The sequence below is a fragment of the Bombina bombina genome, chromosome 5, assembly GCF_027579735.1.
Source record: "Bombina bombina isolate aBomBom1 chromosome 5, aBomBom1.pri, whole genome shotgun sequence".
NCBI lineage: Eukaryota > Metazoa > Chordata > Amphibia > Anura > Bombinatoridae > Bombina > Bombina bombina.
This window is the reverse complement of record NC_069503.1, coordinates 339,789,770-339,808,124: the sequence shown is the minus strand read 5'-3', so window position 1 is coordinate 339,808,124 and position 18,355 is coordinate 339,789,770. Positions and strand designations below refer to the sequence as shown.

The window sequence follows — 18,355 nt, the reverse complement described above, 5'->3', positions numbered from 1 at the left end:
GGTCCAGCTCACTGGTGCACATCAGGAGTCAATCGTAGTCCTTAGTAATAGTTGTTAGCAGATTCCTAGATGGACACAAAATGTGCATACCATAGCCCAGTAACATTTAAACAACTGAAAGGTGAACTGAGCAATCTTACTTACAATATCCAGAGCACCTGCAGGTGCATAAACAGCAAACTGGAACCAAACAGTCGCCCAGTAGACTGATACCTCTAGGTGGATACAGGATAACTCTCAGGTGCCAATAAATTTTTAGCAGCATTCAAGTGATGAAGAAAACTCCATTGAAAAAAGCAAGTGTATGTCTAAAAAATCTTTATTTAAGATGCGACGCGTTTCTCAGCTATAACAAGCTGTTTCATCAGGCTGAGAAACGTGTCGCATTTTAAATAAAGATTTTTTAAACATACACTTGCTTTTTTCAATGGAGTTTTCTTCATCACTTGAATGCTGCTAACACATTTATTGGCACCTGAGAGTTATCCTGTATCCACCTGGAGGTATCAGTCTACTGGGCGACTATTTGGTTCCAGTTTGCTGTTTATGCACCTGCAGATTCTCTGGATCTTTTAAGTAAGATTGCTCAGTTCACCTTTCAGTTGTTTAAACGTTACTGGGCTATGGTATGCACATTTTGTGTCCATCTAGGAATCTGCTAACAACTATTACTAAGGACTACGACTGACTCCTGATGTGCACCATTGAGCTGGACCACTGAGAGGCTCCAGTCTGCCCCAATAGCACCAATGGGTGCGTCTCTTTTGTGAGTATTCAATTGTTACTTGTGTGGATTGCACATTTTGATTTCTGGCTGTACTAGGCCATGTTTGGTGCCTCTGTTTTCTCTCTTTTTCCAGTTACCCATCTACCAGGAAGACCATCCTAAGACCAAGAGCTGCCTACTGTGTTTTGGACATACTACTGATTGGGACTTTATTATCACCATTTATTGGACAGTTTTTTGGTACATTTATATATATTCCTTATAGGCACTATACCAGTTATATTTTTGTGTTGTATGATCATTTGATATATTTTTTGTTTTAGGCTATAGGAGGCGCCCCCTAAGGGTGTGAATACACACTGGTGTGTATTACACCCTCACATTTTTTACAATATATATCAGATATGCCCACTGGCCAATTGACAAAGAACATTAAAAGCAAAGCACAATGTTAAAAGACAAAGTGCCCCAAGGATGTGGGGCCAAAATGTTATGGTTTTTTGTATTACACTTTAAAGGTGTTTATATAATCTCTTGGGGCGTGCTTGCTTTTGATGATCACATAAGACCAACTCCGGATCCAGGTCTTCAAATATCTTGCTTTTGAACATTTAAAGAGCTGCGCACAGAGTGGATGATGGTGCTGGTGAGTGCTGATCTTTTTGTACAAATATATATATAAAAATATGAGCATAGCACCTGTAATTGCCTTAGTGGCTGTGTACAGCTACAGACCACCAGTGTTCTGCCAGTTCAGAGCTTTAAATGGACATGAAATTCAAATTAAACTTTCATGGTCTAGATGGTGCATGCAGTTTTAAAAGACTTTTTAGTTTACTTCTATTATGAAAGGTACTTTATTTTCTTAGTATCCTTTGTTGAAATGCATACCTCAGTAGGCTCCTAAACAGCAATGCACTACTGGAAGGTAGCTGGTGATAGGTGGTTACATGCATATTCCTCTTGTCATTGGCTCAGCAGAGTGCATTGCTGCCCTGGAGCTAATTTTAACTATGCATGTTTTCCCCTTGCAGATGTAAAACAAGCAAACAATGGCACGCATTAGAAAATTAGTGAATGTCCCCTTTACTACCAGTTTAGCCCAACTGCATGTGTTGAACACATATGTAAAGACAGTCTATAGTGCAGTAAGAAAATAATGCATTAGACTTATTGCTTTCTTATGTTTTTTATTTTTGGAAACAGGTCCATTTTAAATATTTACAACTGCATTTAGACATAAAAGTGTAGTCAATATCTGTGAAATGTAACATTATATTGCATGCAACTTCTGTAAATCTATAAAAAAAAAACAGAAAGAGAGATGCAGGTAGAATAAACAGTGGAGGTTCATACATAGTGACAGCTGGGGCAGTGCCCATAGTCCATATTTTGGGCAAATATATTTTTTTTTAAATAAAATAATTTTATTCTATTTTTTTTTTTATTTATTATTTATTTATTATAAGTTGGGGCAGTTAGATTACTATTTTCTTTTATGAGGGGCATGGGGTTGAGGGTTGGCTTAAAATAATAATGATACAAATAAGCTTATACTAATAAAAAAAAGTAGAAAAAGCTGTCACATACATGGGCCTTTTTAAAATATGCCCTGTCTGAGAGCACTTTCCATATGCCCAGTCTGCCTCACAAGATGTTTTTTGATGGACCCAATTATCTTTCCATCAGACCGTTTAGACACAGTCGTCCTTAAACAGCGGAGTTACATATCACAGATCCTGTTCTGTCGGGAACACTGACGTTTACTAATGGTGCCCTGCTCACAAGACACTCCAATGAGACTGGAACCCTGCATCTACTACACACTACGTTCCCTCACGGAAATATTGGTTCAACAAGGCATCAATGTGTTGCTGTAATTCATAGTTATTAATACAGGGAAGTTCCTTGTATGAATAACCATGGATTACAGCAACACATTGATGCCTTGTTGAACTGATACTTCCATACTGGCATATTGTTTATTTGACAGATCCAATTGCCATCCTGTGAGAGGTCCCTGGTTAGTGGGCATGGCGTGTCAAGCCGGAGTGGTCTCTCCCTAAGTATCAAAGCCTGCATACTATGCCACAGTTTGAGCTGTGATATTGAGTGCTTCCCTCAGCAGCTGTACCTGGCTGACTGCACCGCATGATAGCGGGATGTAACCCTCACTGTGTGTGAACTTGGCCAGGAATAGGGTGAACTAGCACTGCACTTAAAGCAATCAGGCTAGTGGTCTGTATTATTCCCCGACTGCGTTACGTTTGCCTACCTCTGGCCCCGCCTACAAAATACTTTCATAGACAGTTTTGCACGCATGTGCTCACTGGTGCATTCCTTCAATTACATTGAAAAATTACACTAAAGAGCAGGCATGTGCTCACTGCTGCAGTCGGCAAATATTACAGAAGCAGGACCTCCACAATATGTGGGCAAAAAAAAGATTGTAAATACTTACAAACACTCTGGGGACGGACATCTAAATACCACTGGCCAAATTATGGTTTCAGCTGGAAAGGGAATGTTTGTAATTATTTATATTATTGTGTTTTTTTATGCAAAATGTTCACCCATTTACTCCTTATTTGTCCAATGGTTTTTAGATGTCCACAGAGTGTTTGTAACTATTTACAATCCTTTTTTTCCCCCACAATATTATTTGTATGCCCCCCAACTAGTGCCCAAATTGTGGCGGTCCCGCTTCTGTAAAATTTGCCGACTGTGGCAGTGAGCGCATGCGTGTTCTTTAATGTGATTTTCAATATAGGCAAACGTTACATAGTCGGGGAATAATACAGAACACCGGTACCAGGCAGTACTACGTTCCCTCAGTGTACTGTAGAGCAGGGAAATATAGCCTTTTCTCTCTGAATAAAGCAGGGAAATATGGACTTTTCTCCCTGTCCTTTAACAGTTAGGAAGTATAAATAGTATTTATGTTTCCTGCTGTTTGTTTCAGATTTGTAACATTCTTAATTAAATGATAAGATTTTAACTACTCAGGCATCAGTGAAAATGTATAGTTGCAGAGCATGGTAGATGTTCTAGTGTAAACAAGTTGGTCCAGCAGTGGTTGAATTAATAGGAGGATCAACACTTATCTTGACTGTGTCTGGAAAGCACATGATCAGAGTATCAGTTGTTCTATGAGCAACACAGGAGCATGGCTAGGTGGGGCTATTTTGTGGGGGTGCAACTTTAAAAATTGGGGTATGTTTAACCCCCTGTTTACCCCAATATAACTGACAGTAGGTAGGCCTTATCTATAAACAGCTGTTGAGGTCTAAAAATATAACACCCTTCCATAGGGTATATTTACCTCCTGAATGACAATACATTCTCACATACACATTACACATAGAATAAACTTGACCATGTCACCGTCCTGGAGTCTAATGTAAAGCAAAGTACTTAAGTGCAAAATCTTTACTGCTCGTAAAGTGTCCATACTTTACCTTTTCACTCTCATTGTCTAATGCTGAAGTTGCTTCATCAAGTAGTAACAATTTTGGTGAGCGGATAAGTGCTCTAGCAATTGATATTCTCTGCTTCTGTCCCCCAGAAAGCTGTGTTCCTTTCCCTCCTACTCGAGTCTTATATTTCTAGAATGAAAAATAATATACTGTATATTTATAGTGATAAAAGTAAAATAATTTATAAAATATATTAGACATTTTTATATAAGTATAAAGGACAGATCAGGGCTTTCCTGCCAAAAGCTGCTTGTGAAAAAAACAAAAACATCAAAACAATAACATTTGGAAAAGGTATGCAGATAAGACCATGTGACAGCTTTGCAAATCTGCTCCAAAGATGCATCATTTTTAAAAGCCCATGATGTTACAACGGCTCTTATAGAAAGAGCTGTGAAGCGCTTAGATAGCGACTTTCCCGCCACCAAGTAAGCCTTGTGAATCACTTGTTTAAGCCAAGAAGCCAACGCTACTTTAGTAGCTCTTTGTCCTTTACTGTCACTCCTTAGAGTTAGAATAAACTTACACAAGAGGTAGTAATGACAAACACTGTGGGGGACCTTAAGAATGCCTGGACAAACAACCATAAAGAAAAGAGGGACTTTAAGAATACCTGGGACAAGCATAAGGCTATCCTATGAACTAGAAATATCGGGCAGACTTGCTGGGCCTAAGGCTCTTATCTGCCGTCAATATCTATGTTTCTATCTGGATTCAATGAATAAATAACAATTTCTTGATTGATATTTTCCATAGAAACTACCTTAGGAAGGAAATCATATTTGGTACATCTTACAACCTTATCCTTGTGAAATTAAAAGAGAAAAGGAAGCAGGCTAAAAAAGCTATCACACTCAACAATGGATTCATAATTTATCTATAAATTATCTTATGATACAATACATTTATTACAAGTGACTAAAAAGTACAATTTATTAAAAACTCATATTAGACCACCGGTGGATTTCTATAGAGATATTAATATAAGATATGTTAAATAGTAAAATGTGTTAATAGTAAAATGTAGCAATGAGGAAATGGTTAAGAAAAAACAGACGAAAACAATATAGTCTTAAATGATTAGATACACAATTGCATAATTAAAAACAAAGTCTGTTGATGATAGGAATCTGCTGGCAGAATAAGGCAAAGGGAGTCTTTGATTTTTATCGAAAAGGCAATGTGGTTATAACATTTGTTATACTATCCAAGTGTCCCTTTAAAGAGAAAGAGATGCGGAGGTAGCGGAAAGAACTTCAAGTCGTTAACTGACAGAGTTAATATATATAGACACAGTATCTTCAGTATAATGAAACAACAAATTATAACTTTGGGAGCCCAGGTATACTTCACCACTTTTTTTCCTTCACTGTGTGGCTGCACAAGTCACTCTAAGAATGCCCGGTCCGTCTGTTTGTGTGCCGAGGTAGCTCTACGATGTCAGTCACTTCCGCATTTGCAGTCACATGGACTGTAGAAGCCAATAGGAGCTCAGATTTTTCGGCGTGAAATTCAAAAGTTTGTTTGTTGTCAAAATTCTTCTTGCGGTGTTAAATTCCAGTTAAAAGTTCACAGAGTGCTCTGTTATAGTAAAAACTGGTGGATCAGATCAATCATCTACGCATTTCAGCTTGTTAATGGCCTTTATCAAGATCAAGGAAGCGCGCTAAAAAAGCTATCACACTCAACAATGGATTAATAATTTATCTGTAAATTATCTTATGATACAATACATTTATTACAAGTGCCTAAAAAGTCAAATGAAGATTTTGTGTCTCCAAGAGAAACATTGTTTGATGGAGAAATCCAAAGCAATCTATTATTCCAAATGTAGATAATTATTTGGCCACTGAGGTAGCATAGACAAATAAAGGGGTCTCAAGTGAAGAGGGGAAAAGGAACTGCATCTGAAGCAGCTACCATAAGAACCACCACCATCATGCACTGAGTTACTGATGGTATTCTTAGCGCGACGTGTGCAGCCACACAGTGAAGGAAAATCTCCGAAGTGGTGAAGTATACCTGGGCTCCCAAAGTTATAATTTGTTGTTTCATTATACGGAAGATACTGTGTCTATATATATATTAACTCTGTCAGTTAACGACTTGAAGTTCTTTTTGCTACCTCCGCATCTCTTTTTCTTTAAAGGGACACTTGGATAGTATAACAAATGTTATAACCACATTACCTTTTCGATAAATGTCAAAGACTCCCTTTGCCTTATTCTGCCAGCAGATTCCTATCATCAATGGACTTTGTTTTTAATTATGCAATTTTGTATCTAATCATTTAAGACTATATTGTTTTTTGTCTGGTTTTTCTTAACCATTTCCTCATTGCTACATTTTACTATTAACACATTTTACTATTAACATATCTTATATTAATATCTCTATAGAAATCCACCGGTGAGTTTTTAATAAATTGTACTTTTTAGGCACTTGTAATAAATGTATTGTATAATAAGATAATTTACAGATACATTATTAATCCATTGTTGAGTGTGATAGCTTTTTTAGCTTGCTTCCTTTTCTCTTTTAATTTTTAACCAGGCTGTTTTTTAGCAGAGACACCCTCTTTAGGAATTGCTTATCCCACTCTCTTAGTTTTCATTACTTTTTCTTTTTGATTAGTCTTATCCTTGTGAATAATTAAAAATGGAGAATCACAAGTGCTGACAATTCGGAATCTCTTTTTGCAGAAGAGATTGCTAGCAGGAAAAGTACCTTCTAAAACAACAGTATGATGTCAATGGAATGCATTGGTTCAAATGGAGGACCTTGTAATACGGAAAGAACTAGATTTAAATTCCAGGGTGGAGAAATAAGTTTTACAACTAGCCTAATGCAAAGACACACCTGGGCAAAAGTCTGACCTTTCAATAAACTAGCGGGCAAACTCTTGTTAAGGCCATTCTGTAAAAATTGAAGTATTCTAGGAATCTTAGAGGATAAGCAAGAAAACCATTCGGAAGAGCACCATACAAATTAGGCCTTCCAAAACTAATGATAAATCTGAGAAACCTCTGTATCTCAAAACTAGGCATTCAACATTAACACCATTACATTTAGAGATTTGAGATCCTGATAAAAAAAAGGACCTTGGGACAATAGGTCTTGACTTAAAGGAAGAATCCATGGGGAGATGAGGACATCTGCACTAGATCCGCATACCATGTACTGTGGGGCCAGGCTGCAGTAATTAATATCACTAACACTTACTCCAGTCTGATCCGAACAATGACTCCTGGAAGAAGAACAAATAGAGGAAACAGGTATGCTAGATGAAACTCCCATGGACATACCAAGGCATCTATCATGTGAGCCTTTGGGTCTCTTGAAGTTGTACAATACCTTGGAAGCTTATGAGTTATGTGAGAGGCCAACATCTATGTTCTCTAAGCCCCATTTGATCTCTAAGCGATCAAAAATGTCCTAATGGAGAGACCACTCTCTGAGATAATCCACCTCTTAGTTGTGTAAAGCTGGTATGTGAATTGCAGATAGGGGGAAATTATTTCTCTCTGCCTAAGACAGAATCTGAAACACTTCCTGCATGGTCAGGGGACTGCGGGTTACCCATTTAGATGATTTATGTAGGCCACCAATGTGATATTGTTCGACCGGCGCCAGGGTTGAAGAGCCTGAAGAATTGGTAAAATGTTGCAGAATGTTAATTGGTAACTTTGCCTCTAGAGGAGACCAAACTCCTTGCGCTCTTTGAGAAACCCGGACCACTCCCAGGCCTGACAAAGGAATGATGCCCCAATGGTCAAAGGAAGATTTTGTGTCTCCAAGAGAAAGATTGTTTGATGGAGAAATCCAAAGCAATCTATTATTCCAAATGTAGATAATTATTTGGCCACTGAGGTAGCATAGACAAATAAAGGAGTCTCAAGTAAAGAGGGGAAAAGGAACTGCATCTGAAGCAGCTACCATAAAAACCACCACCTTCATGCACTGAGTTACTGATGGAAATGGAGCCCTTTATAGGGAGAGACACGACATCTTAATCTTTATTTTGCGAAGTTCCTTTAAGAACTAGATGCATAAGAATTGAGTCTATTATGAAAATAAATGCTACACTTAGAGCAGGATTCTCTGACCATGGTCTTGAATAAAAATAGAATCTTAGAAGTATAAGCAATAGTTAGTGAAAGGGAATATGATTGCACTAGTATATTATCCATATACAGTGCAGCTGAGATGCCCTGAATTCTGATCACCACCAAGATTGTACCATACACAGAATGGCAAACTGGCAGTGTTTTGCAGATATATAAACCTCAGGAACTGAAAGTGATCCCTGTGTATAGGGATGCGCAGATATGCATAATTGAGATCTAGTAGTCATAGACTGACCCTTTTGGATTAAGAGTAGAATTTTGCAGAATGTTCCCATTGTAGAAGAGGGAACCTTGACAAACATGTTTAGAGCTGTTAAATCTAGGTCATAACTATCTCTTTTTGGATAATAAACCGATTAGGCTAAAATCCTTGACCTTGAGGTACGTCTGGTACTGGAAATGATTATTTCCATATCCTCCAAATCCTTTGATAAAGGCTGACACCTCTAGAGTATTTTTGGCAACAATAAGGAGAACTCTGCTTAAAAGAGAACAAACTCTCAATCCAGATATCTGAACTAATTTACCTGTGAATCCAAAAAATATATAAACTTATACATAAGCTTATAGAAAGTTATAAAGCTGTACACATAAGCATCAATGTGTAGAATACATGTATATCTTTATCTTTAAGCATAAACACATATTTAGCCTGTCATGTGGCCTTTCTGATTAGAAAAGCACCACATATAGACCAACAGGTACACAGTAAATACTTGTAAAGCCATGTCCAGAATAAGCAGAGAGTTTGTATATTTACAAAGTGAATACACAATGCACATTGTTAATTAAAATATTCATAATTAATGTTCAGTATTAGCAAGATAAACTTATGTGCATAGATATAAATTACCCATACAATAGATATAAAAGAGATATTCATAGGGGCGGAGCTTGGCCAAGCAGGCTAATGGGCGTGTAAAAACAGTGTCTAGGGTATTAAGCCATATCCTGTGGCTCAATACCCTCTGAGCCTAGATTTGAAAGACTAACAATTTGAAACGAGTGGATCTGCTCGTAATCTCGGCTCAAACTACCACAAGCAGTCATCTTGGAGCCCATGTGGCCAACAAACGTTTATGCAGCAGGCAGCTTGCTCCTTCATACTGACTCTGGGGGACCATAGGCAAGTACAAAGCTATGAAGCTCTCGCTTTTCTAAGCGATAAAGTGAATATGAGACACACACAGCACTAATCAATTACAGGCAGCATAAAGCACACATATTACAATAAAGGCCTCCGCTGAATCTTACTCTGGATCAGACGAAAAAACACTACGTTTGAGATAGTTTGCAGTTACCTTACGACCTGCATATATTCTTTTTCCGGATAGGAGAAACTTGTTGTAAATAGGACTGTATAAAAAACAAGCTTCAAGACAAAAATGAGTAACCTAAAACAAGCCTGAAAACCTACCATTTACTGCACACCTTTTCTCACAACAAACAGCAAATCCCACAGAACCTTGTTCATTCTCCTACAATAAGCATACTCCTGCTACCAAATAAAAAATCCCATTTTTCTTTGGATTTTATTTCCACAGTCTAACTTCAACTGGGCCTATATTACCACTAAGCCCAAATAAGAGACTTTCACACAGAGTGAACAATTGATCTCTATAATGATAAGATACAAAAATGGCTTCTAAAAATAAAAACAAGGGGGGATAAAAACACTAAAAATCAGACTAACTCGGCCACTCTGGTCAGTGCTCTCTTCCACTCCACAGCAGCAGATACCCCAGATCCGACAACTCCCGAGATTTCTGCATCTGCTTACTCTCTGACATCTCCAGAACACATCATTCAACTCAAACAAGATATAGCCAACCTTCCATCTAAAGATGACTTTGATTCTCTCAAATCTCTCATTACCAAGGAGCTAACTAGTATGTGCAAAGATATATCCAAAATGGGAGAAAGAATAGTAGAAATTGAAGAAACGCAAGAATCTACTAATGAGGTCGTTGGCTCTCTATACACTCAATCCAATATACACAATTCTAAAATACTTGTTCTCCAAGAAAAAATAGAGGACCTTGAAGATAGGAGCAGGAGGAACAACCTTCGCATCCGAGGGATCCCTAGATCTATAAAATCAACTGACCTGATGGATTATCTACAAGGCCTCTTCCAACATATCAAAGAAAACCCCCCAAGCTCCTCAGATAGAAATAGAGAGGGCCCACAGAACTTTAAGACCTCCACCCCCTTCCTCTGCTCCTCCTAGAGACATAGTTCTCAAATTTCTAAGATTTACTAAAAGAGAAGACATCTGGATAAAGGCTAGATTTTCTTGTTCGATTTCCTATCTGGATCACAACCTACAAATATATCCTAACCTGTGCCCTAGCACCATACAGAAAAGGAGAGAAGCTTGTTTCATTATAGCCATGCTTCAGGATAAACAAATCCGATATTGTTGGGGCTTCCAATTCAGTCTTATAATAACTCATGATGGAAACACATATTTACAAGTGCATTCAAGATTTAGAAAAACTTTCTAAAGGTTTGGGAATTCCCTTAAAACCGCAAGGCCCTTCCTCCTCTTCAGACGGAAATCAATCTGCAAACTCTAATATTCAAATTCCTACCCTGCAGAAATCTCCCTGGAATAAAGTTCAACCTTTTAAAAACAGAAAAGAAAGACTCAACTCCTTACCCTCTTTTTCACTGGAATGACCATGATCTGGAAAACTTCACATTGTCTACATTTGTTTAGAAACTGTGACTTCACAATCTGACTCTGTAATTATTTGCTATTCCAATGCCTATAGACTGTTATCCTATACTAATTTTAGTCTAATGACCGCCTATTAGCATTTTGATAATGCACTTGATATGTCTTATAAAGATATAGTGCTTTGTATAATTGATGCCTATATGCCGAGCCCCCCCCCCAGGGTTCAAGTTAAAATGTTAATTGTTTTACATTAATAGTTCTTGTTTTATATGTTTACACTGTTATCATATTGAATATTATTTAGGTCCTTCTAGCTGTCAGACAGGGCCTCTGATTGAAATTAAAAGAATTTAAATCCATCCCATGGTTTACAACCATCCCCCAAACCCAGTTACATATTATACCTGTTACTGTTCCATTAAAATGATCCTCTGTGATGTCACCGCATGGAATCTTTCATTTTTTGTTTGTCCATATTGCTCTTACTCCCACTCAAACAAAACCTCAATATTACGCTTCTCTGGCTTACATCCCCTATGTTCTACTCTATAATTTCTAACACACTATATATTTCCTCCTAAAATAGTACCCATGTCTAAATCCACTAAAAGAAATCTGACCTTCCTTTTGATTAATTTGAAGGGACTGAACAACTCACATAAAAGAAAAAATGTAGTAAGAGATCTTAAAAATAAAGTAGGTGACCTGATCTTCATAAAAGAATCACATTTTATTAAAGGTAAAGAGCCTAAAACTTTTCTTTATAAATTTGGTCCTTCATACTACTCATCAAATAGTACCAAAACTAATGGAGTTAGCATTCTTATAAAGAAAGGAATTCCTTTTCAATTATTTGATTCATATAAAGATAGTAAGGGCAGGTATTTAATTTTAGTAGGAAGACTATACAATACAACTACAAGCCTGAAAACCTACCATTTACTGCACACCTTTTCTCAATACAAACAGCAAATCCCACAGAACCTTGTTCATTCTCCTACAATAAATGTCTGTTCTCCACATTCAATACTCTTCTCCACCCACCCCCACCTCCCACCACAACTTTTCTCTCAGCCCATGATTTTGCCAGCTACTTCAACAACAAAATTGACTTAATCAGAAATGAAATCATATCTCAACATACTACCAGTCTCCCTCCCCCTCAAAAGCTCACAATCATTCAAAACCCACATAGCCATACATTTAGCTCTTTTGCCCCTGTCACAAAGGATGAAGTTTCTGCCCTTATACTATCCTCTCACTACCTGTCCCCTCGACCCCATCCCCTCACAACTACTCCCCTCCCTCTCTTCTACCCTTACCCCTATACTCACACACATCTTCAACCTCTCCCTCAGCACTGGTATAGTTCCCACATCTCTTAAACATGCATTAGTCACACCTATCCTCAAAAAAACTTCTCTCGATCCAACCTCCCCATCCAACTGCCGCCCTATTTCCCTACTACCTCTTGCCTCAAAGCTTCTTGAAACGCTAGTATATGCATTTCTATCCCATTTCCTTACACTAAACTCCCTCCTTGACCCACTGCAATCTGGATTTCGCCCCCTTCACTCAACAGAGACAGCAATTGTTAAGGTTACCAACAACCTACTTACAGCAAAATCAAAAGGTCACTACACTCTACTTATCCTCCTTGATCTGTCTGCAGCCTTTGATACTGTTGACCACACTCTTTTGCTCCACACCCTCCAATCCTTTGGCATCTGTGACACAGCTCTCTCTTGGTTCTCTTCCTATTTGTCTAACTGTACCTTTAGTGTAGCCTTCTCTGGGGCATCTTCTGCCCCTTTACCTCTTTCTGTTGGGGTACCGAAAGGCTCTGTCCTCGGCCCCCTCCTCTTCTCAATCTACATGTCCTCACTAGGTTCCTTAATAAAGTCCCACAGGTTTTATTATAATTTGTATGCCGATGATACCCAAATCTACCTCTCTGCACCAGAACTACCTCCTTCCTTGCTAACCCGTGTCACTAACTGCCTCTCTCATATCTCATCTTGGATGTCCTCTCACTAACAAATCTCTCCAAAACTGAGCTCCTTATCTTCCCCTCTTCTTCCAAAATCGCCACCCCCCATGTCTCTATAACTGTTGATAACTCCATCATTACCCCAACCTCACATGCCCGATGTCTTGGGGTCACACTGGACTCAGATATTTCTTTCACTCCTCACATTTAGTCCTTGGCTAAAGTCTGCCGCTTCCACCTTAAAAACATTGCTAAAATTAGACATTTCCTTACACAAGACACAGCAAAGATTTTAATCCACTGTCTCATCCTTTCCCGCCTCGACTACTGCAACTCTATCCTCTCTGGTCTCCCTAGCTGCCGCCTAGGTCCTTTACAATCCATAATGAATACCTCTGCCAGGCTCATCTTCCTTGCACGTCGCTCTTCATCTGCCACACCTCTCTCCAATCCCTTTACTGGCATCCTCTTGCCTCCAGGATTAAACACAAAATTCTCACTCTGACACACAAAGCCCTCAATTGCACTGCTCCCCCCTACATCTCAGACCTTGTCTCCAGATACTCTCCCTCCTGTCCCCTTTGCTCCGCTCATGATCTCCTCCTCTCCTCCTCTCTTGTTACCTCCTCACATTCCCGTCTTCAATATTTCTCCAGATTGGCTCCCATCTTATGGAACTCTCTGCCTCGCTCCACAAGAATCTCCCCTAGTTTTAAAAGCTTCAAATGCTCCCTGAAGACTCTACTATTCAGGGATGCTTACAACCTACACTAACCTTCCTATCTCCACTGCTATCCCCTAAAACCCAATAGCATGTAAGCCTATGAGCCCAGCTGCTTGTAGTTCATCTTCATAAGAGCCGACTACAACAGTGCAACTCTCGGCAGGACCCTCTCTCCCCATTTGATACCTGTATTCGTTTTTATATACCACCTATGTTCATAGCGCTGCGGAACCTGTCCCTGTTGGCGCTCTACAAATACTTGATAATAATAATATTACCACTAAGCCCAAATAAGAGACTTTCACACAGAGTTAACAATTTATCTCTATAACTATAAGATACAAAAATTGCTTCTAAAAATAAAAACAAGGAGGATAAAAACAGTCAGACTAACTCGGCCGCTCTGGTCAGTGGTCTCTTCCACTCCACAGCAGCAGATACCCCAGATCCGACAACTCCCAAGATTTCTGCATCTGCTGACTCTCTAACATCTCCAGACTACATAATTCAACTCAAACAAGTTATAGCCAACCTTCCATCTAAATATGACTTTGATTCTCTCAAATCTCTCATTACCAAGGATCTAACTAGCTTGCGCAAAGATATATCCAAAATGGGAGAAAGAATAGTCAAAATTGAAGAAACGCAAGAATCTACTAATAAGGTGGTTGGCTCTCTATACACTCAAGCCAATATACACAATTCTAAAATAGATGTTCTCCAAGAAAACATAGAGGACCTTGAAAATAGGAGCAGGAGGAATAACCTTCACATCCGAGGGATCCCTGAATCTATAAAATCAACTGACCTGATGGACTATCTACAAGGCCTCCAACATATCAAAGAAAACCCCCAAGCTCCTCTGATAGAAAAAGAGAGGGCCCACAGAGCTTTAAGTCCTCCACCCCCTTCCTCTGCTCCTCCTAGAGACATAGTTCTCAAATTTCTCAGATTTACTGATAGAGAAGACATCTGGATGAAGTCTATATATTCACGTTCAATTTCCTATCTGGATCACAACCTACAAATATATCCTAACCTGTGCCCTAGCACCATACAGAAAAGGAGAGAAGCTTGTTTCATTACAGCCATGCTTCAGGATAAACAAATCCGATATCGTTGGGGCTTCCCATTCAGTCTTATAATAACTCATGATGGAAACAAGTGCATTCAAGATTTAGAAAAACTTTCTAAAGGTTTGGGAATTCCCATAAAACCGTAAGACCCTTCCTCCTCTTCAGACGGAAATCAATCTGTGAACACTAATATTCAAATTCCTACCCTGCAGAAATCTCCCTGGAATAAAGTTAAATCTTTTAAAAAAATAAAAGAAATACTCAACTCTTCACCCTGTTTATCACTGGAATGACCATGATCAGGAAAACTTCACATTGTCTACATTTGTTTAGAAACTGTGACTTCACAATTTGACTCTGTAATTATTTGCTATTCCAATGCCTATAGACTGTTATCCTTTACTAATTTTAGTCTAATGACTGCCTATTAGCATTTTGATAATGCACTTGATATGCCTTATAAAGATATAGTGCTTTGTATAATTGATGCCTATATGCTGAGCCCCGCCCAGGGTTCAAGTTAAAATTGTAATTGTTTTACATTAATAGTTCTTGTTTATATGTTTACACTGTTATCATATTGAATATTATTTAGGTCCTTCTAGCTGTCGGACAGGGCCTATGATTGAAATTAAAAGAATTTCAATCCATTCCATGGTTTACAACCATCCTCCTAACCCAGTTACTTATTATACCTGTTACTGTTCCTTTAAAATGATCCTCTGTGATGTCACCGTATGGAATCTTTCATTTTTTTGTTTGTCCATATTGCTCTTACTCCCACACAAACAAAACCTCAATATTACGCTTTTCTGGCTTACATCCCCTATGTCCTACTCTACAATTTATAACACACTATATTTCCTCCTAAAATAGTACCCATGTCTAAATCCACCAAAAGAAATCTGATCTTCCTTTCGATTAATTCGAAGGGACTGAACAACTCACATAAAAGAAAAAATGTAGTAAGAGATCTTAAAAATAAAGTTGGTGACCTGGTCTTCATACAAGAATCACACTTTATTAAAGGTAAAGAGCCTAAAAATGTTCTTTATAAATTTGGTCCTTCATACTACTCATCAAATAGTACCAAAACTAATGGAGTTAGCATTCTTATAAGAAAGGAATTCATTTTCAATTATTTGATTCATATAAAGATAGTGAGGGCAGGTATTTAATTTTAGTAGAAAGACTATACAATACAACTACCACACTAGTATGTGCATGTGCTCCAAATATTAACCAAGATAAATTTATCTCCTCCCTCACCAAAAAAAATATCAGAGGTTACAAAAGGTTTGCTCATTATAGAAGGTGATCTTAATGTTATCCTAGACCCTTCCCGAGATAACTCGAATCATACCTCCTCAACTCCCCATAGAACTATTATTTGTATTAAATATCATTTGAGAGACTTAGCAGGCCATGATGTATGGAGGACAATCCATCTTGAAACTAGTGATTATACCTTTTTCTCTTACTCGCATTCACGTTTCTCCTGTATAGATTACTTCTTAGTGGACGTCACTTGCCTGTCATTAATAAATCAATCCTCCATAATTCCTTCATCATGGTCAGACTATTTTTTGGTCTCTTGCTCACTAATTTGGCCTTCAGTCTCACCAACAACTTATATTTGGAGACTTGATGAAGAAATCCTAAACCTCCCACAGTACACTGAATGAATTGAAAACACCCTAAAATAATATTTTGACATAAATATTAACTCAGTTCCTCTTTTTCACAACGTTTTGGAGGCCCATAAAACAACTATAAGAGGTAAACTTATGGGTATGCAATCCCATTTTTTAAACAACAAAGACTACTCTTACACAATTCTTTGTATAAATTAAATGACATTGAAAGCCAGTTAAAGAAAAATCCTACAGACAAAACATTAAGTGAAGTACTACAAAATGTTAAACAGATCACATCCCATCTTCTAGATAAAGAATGTAAAAAACTATCTTTCAAACTCAGACAATCTTACTATGAAGGGGATAATTAATGCAGTGGAGTCTTTGCTTGAAAACTAAAACTCAGATCCAACAGATCATATATTCTTATCAACCAAATTCTCAAACAAAATCTACAATGACACATCAACTATAGCCAAATCTTTCCACAGCTACTATGAAGAACTGTATAACTTAAAAAACAAAATATCCCCCAACCCACTCACTCTCTACAGGAGATACAATACTTTCCATAAATGAGTTCTTGGCAGATATAGACTTCCCCAAAATTACCAAAGAACAACTATCCATCCTTAACAGCCCGTTCTCTCTTCCAGAGATTCGTAAACCATTAAAGATCCCCCCATTGACAAAGCTCCAGGGCCTGACGGATTTACCAATTACTATTACAAAAAGTATATAGACATCCTTTCCCCACATCTCCTCACCCTATTTAATTCTATCTCTCCCTCGAACCCTTTCCCTAAACAAACATTAAAAGCATTTATATCTATTATTCCGAAATCAGGTAAAGATCTTCATTATGTAGAGAATTATAGACCAATAGACCAACTTCCCTATTGAATACAGACTTAAAAATATATGCTAAATTACTTGCAATTAGATTAAACTCCATTCTCCCAAATTTAATCAGAGAAGACCAAGTAGGATTTGTTCCTGCCAGGGAAGCTAAAGACCGAGCGACTCAATTAATTGAATATGCTTTATACAAACACATTCCCCTTTTAATCCTGTCAACTGACGTGGAGAAAGTGTTCGACTGTGTCAGTTGGCAATTTCTAAAAGCAGTTCTCCAAAAAACTAAAGCGAAAAAATGAACGTTAATGTGCCCCAAATAGAGAAAAAATTAATCAAGCAGATATGTCCATTTCGATGGCAACAGAAATCACTTAAATATCTAGGAATTCATCTAACCCCAAAACCAAACGACCTTTTCAACCACAATTACAAACCCCTCCTCACAACTATAACTGCAGATTTCTCCTCATGGAGGAGAAAATGTATCCCTTGGTTAGGGAGAATTAATCTTATTAAAATGAATATCCTCCCCAGACTACTTTATCTCTTTCAAACACTACCTATACCCCTTCCCACCTCATACGTAAGTTCACTACAGTCAAATATATTAGACTTTATCTGGCAAAACACTAGGGTGAGAATCAGTAAAAAAAATAATGCTACCTCCAATTACTATGGGAGGACTTGGAGTACCTGATATCTAACATTATAGACAGGCCACTTTCCTCCAACGCATAATTGACTGGTTCTCAAACCTACATAACAAGAGGTGGGTCCAATTAGAGCACAATATTACCCAAACCCCACATTTGGGTCAGTTATATTGGTACTCCAAAGATAGAAATAAGTTTCTAAAATTTCCCTCACAAACTGTAATTGAAACTTTTAAAATTTGGGACAGGAGCCTAATTGAATACCCAAACATATCATCGAAATTTTCCCCCCTAACACCTTTAACACATAACAACGAGTTCAAACCAGGATTACAATTCTCCTCTAAACCCCTAGGCACATCACTTAGATCATTACACATTCACCATCTGGGTAATGACCAATA

At 38.0% G+C, this 18,355-nt stretch overlaps 1 protein-coding gene across 1 annotated transcript in view; it reads right to left on the bottom strand.

The window, feature by feature from the left end:
• The window catches only part of LOC128660336 (ATP-binding cassette sub-family B member 5), a 414,907-nt gene that overhangs the window by 5,308 nt on the left and 391,244 nt on the right, over positions 1 to 18,355 (bottom strand). The window contains exon 29 of the mRNA XM_053714135.1: positions 4,186 to 4,332. Within this exon, the coding sequence (XP_053570110.1) occupies positions 4,186 to 4,332 (147 nt within the window). The remainder of the gene's footprint in view (positions 1 to 4,185; positions 4,333 to 18,355) is intronic.